Source organism: Grammomys surdaster, unplaced genomic scaffold (genome assembly GCF_004785775.1).
Source record: "Grammomys surdaster isolate TR1022 unplaced genomic scaffold, NIH_TR_1.0 126313, whole genome shotgun sequence".
NCBI lineage: Eukaryota > Metazoa > Chordata > Mammalia > Rodentia > Muridae > Grammomys > Grammomys surdaster.
Window position 1 is genome coordinate 7,808,774 of NW_021621113.1, and position 10,182 is coordinate 7,818,955.

At 48.9% G+C, this 10,182-nt stretch overlaps 1 protein-coding gene across 1 annotated transcript in view; it reads right to left on the reverse strand.

Annotated features, from left to right (window-relative positions):
- Window positions 1–943: 943 nt before the first annotated feature.
- The window catches only part of Tmem50a (transmembrane protein 50A), an 18,440-nt gene continuing 9,201 nt past the window's right edge, over window positions 944–10,182 (reverse strand). Inside the window, exons 4-7 of the mRNA XM_028759949.1 lie at window positions 9,453–9,520; window positions 7,807–7,899; window positions 4,894–4,954; window positions 944–1,370 (exon numbers count right to left, since the gene is read on the reverse strand). Of these exons, the coding sequence (XP_028615782.1) occupies window positions 1,325–1,370; window positions 4,894–4,954; window positions 7,807–7,899; window positions 9,453–9,520 (268 nt within the window). The 3' untranslated portion in view covers window positions 944–1,324. The remainder of the gene's footprint in view (window positions 1,371–4,893; window positions 4,955–7,806; window positions 7,900–9,452; window positions 9,521–10,182) is intronic.

Consider the following 10,182-nt stretch of genomic DNA (forward strand, 5'->3'; position numbering starts at 1 on the left):
CCAGTGGAGGACAGACTATCAGAGTCCCCAACAGCTGGTCTGTTAGTGCTAACAGGCCCCGTGGTCCATTGAATTTAGGTTATCTGTTCAGAGGGAAAGGAGGCAACAGAATTCAAGCCATTATCAAAGTCAGACTCCCAAGTCTTAGAAATTGTCACCTAAGATACTTACTGCCCTTTCCTCTTTCCACTCATGCAAGTGTGGACCATCTGTGCCACAGCTGGTCACGTGTTCTTGGTCATGATGTCCACAGACCGGATGGGAGGCTGGGGTAGCCTGGGCTTCTCTGTCATACTCTATGCTCTCTTTTTCTCTTGGAGCCCCTCAAGCACCACTTACACTGAAATGTTTGCTAGTTTCTCTTTTACCTTTGCTTGCATTTTTTTTCGTTCATTCTCTTCTGGGCTGATGTTCTCTACGCAGCCTGTCTGCTGGTTTCTGGAAATTTGCTCCTTCTCAGCCGGGAGCGTCTCCATCGCCTGAGGAGCTGGGGCACAGGGCAGTCATTAAGTCTGGTGCATCTTGGGTCCTCAGTTCTCCTGGCAATCTCCAACCACTGAAGGCTCTACATCCGAACCTTTCAGTTCCGCACTACTCTGTCTTTAAATATGTAAGCAAAAGGTTTGGGCCACTGACTGTGTCCAGCTCCACTGTTTGGCCTGGGCACGCCTACCAACTCCACCATTATACTGCCAGGATGGCACACGTTACTCCTGACTCTAAGGTGCCATCTTTCGCCTACTCACTAGCCTGGGCAGGACAGGTATTCTTATCGTGAACATGAAAACTTGAGGGTCTTTCCTTGCATGTTTTGAATGGTTTTCTGGTCAAGAGAGCTGTGACCCGCGGTCCCAGGTTATCTCAGGCCATTTACATGAAAAGGAAGATGCGGATTTTCCGGGAGAATGACATAAACCAAATACAAAGTATAATGAGAAAGAACTCTGACCATCAAATAGTTTTTAATAACAAGAAAATGTTTACACATTATTCCACACTGGACACGGAAGAGGCTGCGTTAGTAAACACTTTGGACCCCAGAGTGAGTACTCACACCAAGGACTCCGTAACCAGCTCTTTAGACCATGCTAGAAGCTGACGAAGTGATTCACGTCGGTGGTTTCCTTTCCTGTGGTAGAAGCTGATGGGGCTCACACCACACTGGGCTGTTGCAGTTCACATAGGAGTTTTCATGATTCTAGCATTATACAATTTTAAGCTGAGATTATACTCAGAAATAAGTTTAGAAAACAGTATTACAAAAGACTGGGTGAGCAGGGAAAGAAATCCCATGCAGGGCGGCTGTGCTGCAGAAGCAGGGTCTTCACTGCCATAAGTCCTCTGTACGGCCAAACTTGAAAACCAGCCCTCTGTGGACAGAGCAAGTAGGACAACATGACTGTTGGGTTGGGAAACTTCTAGAACAGTAGGAAGCATGTGACAGAGAAACACACACAGCTGCAGAAAAAGCATCCGTAGATCCACACACACTAGAGACATGAATTGTTCAGAATGTTTGACTGCTATTTACTGTTACTGCCCCCAGACCTGGGGGTGTATGTGGGGTGGACCCAAGGCCTGGGGGTAGGCACACGAGCGCCAAGCTGCAACTCCACCCCTATCCACACACCTTATGGGTTATCTTGGCGTGCAAGGCCCATACAGACAAGTAAGACATAGTGTCTGTCCTCAAGCTGCTGGAATCCGATAACCCTTGTCACACATACTTGCCCAGTGGTGGGCACACAGACCAAACACCAAGGAGGTCCCAAGTACAAGCTCATTCTCCTTAAATGAGTTCAATTTTTTGTTTTCATGAGATGGGGGTCTAACTGTGTAGTCTGGGCTGCCAAGGTGCCTACGATATAAATCAGGCTACCCTTGGCCTTAGGGCAATCTGTTGCCTCTACCTTCCGATGATGCTGAGGCTTCAAGCACTAATCACTATGCCTGCTGTCAGTTTCTGATTCGTTTGAAATGACTCAGACAGGAGCAGGGCGATGGCTCTACAGGTACAGCATTTGTTGGGAACCCTGACAATCCGTGGAAAGAGTGAACCAACTGTTAAAAAGTTGTCCTCCGCCGGGTGGTGGTGGCGCACGCCTTTAATCCCAGCACCTGGGAGGCAGAGGAAGGCAGATTTCTCAGTTGAAGGCCAGCCTGGTCTACAGAGTGAGTTCCAGGACAGCCAGGGCTACACAGAGAAACCCTGTCTTGAAAAACCAAAAAGTTGTCCTCCGATTTCCCTGTGCGGCAGCACGTGTGCACATATGCACACTCACAGCCACACACAAATTCAGTAATACTAAAAAACTAAAAAAAAAAAAAAATACAAAGGATGGTGATATTTGAAATGGGCTTTGATGGATAGGCAGGAGTTCAAATGAGGGGGTGAGGCAGCTGGTTTTATGAACAAAATCAAGTCATCAGAGAGGACAGAGCCTCAATTAAGAAACTGCATCCCCATAAAATCAGGTTGTAAGCAAGCCTGTAGGGCATTTTCTTAATCAGTGATTGATTGAGGACGGCCCAGCCCACTGTGGGCGGGGCCATCCCTGGGCTGGTGGTCCTGGGTTCTCTAAGAAAGCAGGCTGAGCAAGCCATGGGGAGCAAGCCAGTAAGCAGCACCCCTCCATGGCTTCTGTATCGGCTCCTGCTCCAGTTCCTGCCCTGCCTGAGTTCCTGTCCTGACTTCCTTTGATGATAAACTGTGATCTGGAACTATAAACCGAATAAGCCCTTCCCTCCCTAAGCTGCTTTTGGTGATGTGTTTATCACAGCAACATCGATCCTAAGGCGGCAGGGACAAGGGCCAGTGGGAGAATAAATAAACAAGGTGTTTTGGGTGAAGAAACAGTTCTCAGAATTCGAATGCCAAGAAGCTGTGGGGTAGGCCGGGCGGTGGTGGCGCAGGCCTTTAATCCCAGCACTTGGGAGGCAGAGGCAGGCGGATTTCTGAGTTCAAGAGTTCGAGGCTAGCCTGGTCTACAGAGTGAGTTCCAGGACAGCCAGGGCTACACAGAGAAACCCTGTCTCGAAAAAACAAAAAAAAAAAACAAAAAAAAAAAAAAAAAAGAAGCTGTGGGGTAAGGGCTGGGGGTGGAGGCCCACGGTAGTGCCAATGCCAAGAATGCCCGAGGGGCCAAAGTCCTGCCAGGCCTAGGAACTCACACATGTAGTTCCAGCTTCTTAGGAAGCCTGAGCCCAGGAGTCTGAGTCCAGTCTTAGCTACAGAGAGCAATTCCTTCCTTTAAAGAAAACACATACACGCACATGCACAGATGAAAACACAGAAAAGCACCCACACATATACACACCGAGCAAAACTACACACACAAACATCAAAGCCACACGTACAGAGAATAAAACTACATGTATGAGGCTGGAGAGATGGCTCAGCGGTTAAGAGCACTGACTTCTTTTCCAGAGGTCCCAAGTTCAATTCCAGCAACCACAAGGTGGCTCACAATCATGTGTAATGGGATCCGATGCCCTCTTCTGGTGTAGACAGCTACAGTGTACTTACATACATAAAACTGTCAGACTGTGAAAGGCAGCCTGGTTTCTGGTCAAGCACAGGCTAGAAACCACCGGAGACCCCAGGTGACCCCCAGGGGCCCCAGGTGGGACCCTGGTGATCCTAAGGGACAGCAGGCGGTCTGCCACGCCCCCAGACTCTAGGCTATTGACAGGAGGCCCCAACCCCTTCATAGATTTGTGTCTTTCAGTCATGTAAGGGCAACGCCCCTACTAGCTCCTCCAAAGATGGAAGGTGTGACAAGTCTTGTAGCCTCAAGACAGAGCTCCGTATTAATGAAGCACCTAAAGACCAGAAGGTAATTAAACTTTCCTTTCCAGGCCCTTCTCCTTGCAAAAGGTATTTAACCTCAGGCCTGCCCTGAGAAAACGGGGTACAGTTTTTCATCTACTTTCTACCATGACAATAAACATTTTAAGACCATGGACTGTTTCTTTTCATCGAGAACAATGTGGGGAACAATGAAGAAGGCCTTTGCCTACAGAGCCGCCATGCCATACAGTCTCCCGCAGAAGACCTCTCTGCGGTCCCAGCCTCTGTGACCACCAACCGTGACCAAGGACCATCCCTGCGGGAGTACAGCCAGAGCTTCTCTCCCTCTCTCCCCCTTCAGCCACAGGCCAATACCCCACTTCGTTCTCAGCTCTTCCATGACTTCCAGTGGTGCCTGGGTGCCCAAGAGCATGAGGACCAGACGAGCTAGTTCCTGCTCCCCCAAGACCTCAGACTTCCCTCCCTAGCTTGATGTCTGCCCAATGCTGGTGTGGGGTGAGTGCAGTCAAATTCTTGGCCCTAGCCCCATGTCCAGGAGTCGGGACCCCCATTTTCCTAACATAAAAAAACCCAACAACCTACAATATAGAACAAAATGACACACAGACACAGAATAAAACCATAAACATACAAAGATCAGCCCCCCACCAAACAAAACAATACACATACAAACACACACACAGAAACATATATTCACAGATATAAGGTATGGTGTGCACACAGCTGTGATCAGAGTTCAAGATGCTCAAGTGAGGGGATCATGAGTTCAAAACCAGTCTAGGTTAAACAGTGACACTGTCTTCAAAACAAAACTAAAACACACACACACACACACACACACACACTGATACAGACGGACACACGTATAGTAAAGAATGAAAATCAGGCCAGGCAGTGGTGGCGCACGCCTTTAATCCCAGCACCTGGGAGGCAGAGGCAGGTGGATTTCTGAGTTCGAGGCCAGCCTGGTCTACAAAGTGAGTTCTAGGACAGCTAGGGCTACACAGAGAAACCCTGTCTCGAAAAAACAAAAAAACAAAACAAAACAAAACAAAAAAAATAATGATAAAATCAGAACTTACCCAAAAAAGATGAATGCATTCTGGAAAAATACAGCAATTCCAGGATACACTATGGTCTTTTCTGTAAAAACAATTGTAATATTTAGAGGTTTAAGATCTCCAAACAGGGCTGGGCGGTGGTGGCGCACGCCTTTAATCCCAGCACTTGGGAGGCAGAGGCAGGTGGATTTCTGAGTTCGAGAGTTCGAGGCTAGCCTGGTCTACAGAGTGAGTTCCAGGACAGTCAGAGCTACACAGAGAAACCCTGTCTCGAAAAACCAAAAAAAAAAAAAAGATCTCCAAACAGTTAGGTCCAGATAGACCAGCAGACACCAGCTTCCTTGACTACCCTAACTGACCATTCTGGCAGTGGTGATGGGTAAATCAAATGATGTGACATATGGCAGACAGCACTGGCTTAGTAAATGACAGCTCCCTCTGTTCAGGAAATGCTACGTCCGGAGGCAATGCACAGCATACCAGGAACAGTGTAGAAGGTGCTGGGGACCGTGAAGGACAGAACTGACAACTGTCTGGCCCTCAGGGAGCAGAGCCGTCTGCTGCTCCAGCAACTGAGACATTAGACCCAGAGGCCAGGAAGACCCCAGGAGAGGCAGCTGCAGGAGCAGTGGAGGGCAGGCGACAAGCAGAACTGAGGACAAAGGCCCCGAGGCAGGAGCAGCTGGCATGGAGAGGAATGGCTGCCGGGTAAGAGAAGTAAGAGCCTGGAGGTGAGAGGCCTGCAGGGCCTGGCTGGCAGGTCAGGATGGGACTGGAGATGACTGACAGAAGAGGTCCCACTGAAAGCAAAGGGAGAGGCAGGAAACCTGCTAGGAAGTCCTTTCAGGAGAGCGGGGGAGAGACTGGTGGGCTGAAGGGGGTGACAGCCATGGAGATGCTAAGAGGTGGCTGTGACCTGGGTAGACACAGGATACACTGTGCCCGGGACCAGATGCTCAGGGGAAAGAAGGCGCTGTCCTTGACAGGCCGGGGTGAAGGCAGTAGTGACTGGCCTACTGGAAGGACACAGTTACCTTAGCAGAGGATAAGACTGCAGTCGCAGCATGGGCTCTGAGCACAGAGCTGGGGCCTCCTTGTCATCTCTCTGACCAGGCTGTCAGGAGCACTTGCTAACTGACAACTCAGAGCCTGGTGGGCCACATGACTTTTTCTCTTTTCAAAATAGCCTGAGGTTTTGTCTAGGCCGCTACTATCTCACATTAACACACATTAACACCTCCAGGTATAGTGGCTCACTCTTTAGTCCCAGCACTTGGGAGGCAGAGGCAGGTGGATCTCTGTGAGGTTAGCCTGGTCTACAGAGTGAGACCTAGCCTCATGACAACAGTAACAAAGCCAGCCAACCAACCAACCAAACCAGACTAAGCCAATCCAGGCTTGGTCAAGCATCAGCGCTTTGGTTTTTTCTGTGATAGCTATGGTCTATTTTAACTGGAATACTAAACATGTTTCCTATTTTTCTAGGCTCCCTCAAATTGGACTTCTAGCCAGGGACACAGATGCTTCCCAGCTATGGTCTTAAATTGGTCTTACAGACTACATGCAATTGTTAACTACTTCTCTGTAAAAACAGGTAACACTCTATTACCAAGGAGTTATAACTGAATAAATGAGGACCAAACCGGGACAATGTGGCAAACCCATGTGACCTCAGCACTCCGGAGGTAGAGAAGGGGAATTCCCAGCCACCCTAGGTTACATGGCAACAACTTATCCTGGGTGTGATGGAGAATGTTTGTAATCCCAGAATCTGGGACTCTGAGAGAGGCAAGAAGATTGATGGGGAATTTGAGGCCAGGGCTACACAGCAGGAGTTGTTTCACCAAAATAAAAACAAACCCTCAGCCAGGATGTGGTGAGGCACAACTTTAATCCCAGCACTTGGGAGGCAGAGGCAGGCAGATCTCTGTGAGTTGGAGGCCAGCCTGGTCTACAGAGTGAGTTCCAGGACAACCAAAGTTACACAGAGAAACCCTGTCTCAAAAAATCAAAACGAACCCTCAGTGGGAGGGTGCTTGCTCCCACATGTAGGGGGATTCTTTTTTTCTGTCTTCTTTCTTTTCTTTTTTTAAAGGTTATTAAGACAGGGTCTCTCTATGTGGTCTTGGTTTTCCTTGAACTCACTCTATATAGACCTGGCTGGCCTCGACTCAGATCCACCTGCCTCTGACTCCTGAGTGCTGAGATTAAAGTTGTGTACCACCACCACCACAGGCTCAGCATCCTAATTAAAAAAAAAAAAATCTGGAATGTCAGGGCTCTGCACGTATGCTGCATGTGTGACAGTCCTGACTGACGACTTGACTGTAGAGTAATCAAGCACACACACCCCTGACGACAGATCACTAGTGTTCTGACCTAACCAATGAGCTACTTCAACAGTGGACTCAAACTCTGAGACAAGTGGCAGTGTTGGGACTGGGTGAGCAGGCCCTCCCGGCGGTGGGGGTGGGGCTGCTGGTGACAAGCTCTGCCTCATTCCTCTTGGTCTTCTCTGTCCCCCAGCTGCCAGGAGGTGAGCGCCTCTGAGCCATCCTTCCCTTCTGCTCCCACCAACACCAGAGATGTGGGGCCACTGCCCCTAACGACAAGCTCTGGGCTGAGCCAAGACAAATCCTCTCTTGTTATCAGGCTCCTCTCAGGTCACAGAGCCAAATGTGTGAGCAATGCAGACTCTCTAGAGTCAAGAGCAAGGTGCGGAGCCATCCCCATAACTAGGTTGGAGGAAAAACATACAAAGCTACTGATGGAAAGTCTCTAGGTAAAATATATGGCAGTAGCTGGCCCGTGTGTGTGTGTGTGTGTGTGTGTGTGTGTGTGTGTGTGTGTGTGTGCGTACTTTTACATTCATCTTAAAACAGCCAGTTAGGATGTAAAATCCCAGTATGAGGTGAAAGTAAAATGTACCCTTACCCTTAGCAACATAACCTCCAAAGAGAATCCACATGGATGCGATCAGGGATCCGAAAGCCAACATGAAGCCGATGAAGAGCCAGACGCGAGCTCCTGAAAAGATACAATGTTACCACAGCTACTCCACAGACAGACCTAGTGACTTCACTGTGCCAATCAAAGTCCGAACTGAATGTGTGTCCAGGCCTGTGATCCCGACAATTGGAGGCAGAGGCAGGAAGGTCTGAAGTTCAAGGCTGGCCTGTGTTACATGAGACCCTGTCTCAAAATGAAACAAAAGGGTTGGTGGGTACCCGGCGCCTCAGTTTGTTTCCCAGGGCCCAAAAGTAGCAAGAGAAACCTAACTGCAACAAGCTGTCCTCTGATCTCCATCCAGGCACCATGGCATGTGTGTGCCCACACTCATACCCCCACACCTTCATCAGATATGGAGGCTGCTGTAGAAGGAATGTCAGTCTGAACTACACACTGAGGTGTAGGCCAGCGAATACTACAGATACCGTTTTAAAAAGCCAAAAATCACCTAGAGCACACACATGTACTCACAGACGTGACATATGTACACACAAAAAAATAAACATATAAAAATCAGTGGGCTAGGCGTGGTGGCACATGCCAGTGTCCACACACTTTGAGGGTTGAAGCAGAAGAATCTATTCCAATTCAGGGCCATCCTTGGCTATGTTTGAAATTAGCCTGGGTTATCTGGGATCCCGTCTCAGATAAAGATTGGGCCAGTGAGATACTTCAGTGGGTAACTATGCTTGCTATGCAAGTCTGAGGCCAGGCGTGCCATCCCTTAAACTTTCTTAAATAGCCAGAAGGGCGGGAGAGACAGCTCAGTAGTTAAGAGCACTGGCTGCACTTCTGGAGGACTAGGTTGGTTCCCAGCACCCATATGAGGATCTGAACCCTCTTCTGGCCACTGCAGACACCAGCCACACATGTGGTGCACAAACACATGCAAGCAACGCATCCACACACATTAAAAAAATCAAACAGACAAAAAATGCTAATACAATTGTGATGGCTTGTATATGCTCAGCGTAGGGAGTGGCACTATTAGGTGTGGCCCTACTGGAGTAGGTGTGTCACTGTGGCTGTGAGCTTTAAGACCCTCATCCTAGCTAACAGAAGCCAGCATCCTGCTAGCATCCTTTAGATGGAGATGTAGAACTCTCAGCTCCTCCTGCACCATGCCTGCCTGGACACTGCCATGTTCCTGCCTTGATGATAATGGACTGAACCTCTGAACCTGTAAGCCAGCCCCAATTGAATGTTGTCCTTATAAGAGTTGCCTTGGTCACTGCATCTGTTCACAGCAGTAACACAACTAAGACAACAACCAAATATCCCTGTCAAAAAGCACAATCACGTCTAGGGTAGTTTAATGTGGTGAGATTCTGCTTTGCACACGTTACCTGCTCTCTGCGACAGCCTACAGACACTTTAAGGCCACTACTATTGCTGAGATCAGACACTCACGCCTGGTGGGTTTTGTGCTCACAGCCTGCTGTAATCTACGCCTTGGAATCCAGCATCTCCCTGTCCTGTGCAGGAACCCAAGAAGCCCGACAAGCATCCTGCCATGTAGAAGTCTCAGTTTGGGGAAGAAAGCTCTGTAGTAGATGTCACCGTCCATTTACCTGTCTGGCCCAGGCAGCCCTCGCTGTAGCTGTCGCCTCGCACTTGTCCGTTCGATACTGCGTTAATCCTGCAGGAGGAGGAAAAGCAAGAAATCGGGGGCTCGCCCTCCAAGGAGAATTACACACACATTGTTAAACTCAAGAAGGTAGGGTTGTCCAAGTTCAAGGTGAGGCCTCCTGAGCCTTGAGCCATGGGTCCACATGACTCAAGTCACCTAAGGAAGTCCCTTCAAGTGAGACATACCCTGGAACCATGGTTGTCTTGCATTCTGGGAGAAATGGCATCTCCTGGCAAGTTGTTGGGAAACTCTTGGACTCATCCTAAACCTACTGGAGCAGAACGTCCAGCGTGGAGCTCCAAAGCCTAGTTCTAACAAGTTTTTCAGGTGTCTTGCACGCTTGTGAAAAGCTAAATATAGGACCGGAGAGACGGCTTAGGGGTTAAGAGCATTCACTGCACACACAGGAGCCTAGCCTGTCCACACTGTCTATACTGGAGCTTCTGGGCCTCCAAGGGAACCAATGCTCACACACGCACATCCACACACATACTTTTTAAAAATTAATCTTAAAGGCTGGGCTGTGGTGGTGCACACCTCAGGAGGCTGAGGCAGATGGATCTCTGTGAGTTCAAGGCCAGCCTGGTATACAGAGTGAGTTCTGGGACAGCAAGGGCTACACAGAGAAACCTGCCTTGAAAAAAACAATAAATGAACAAATATATTTATAT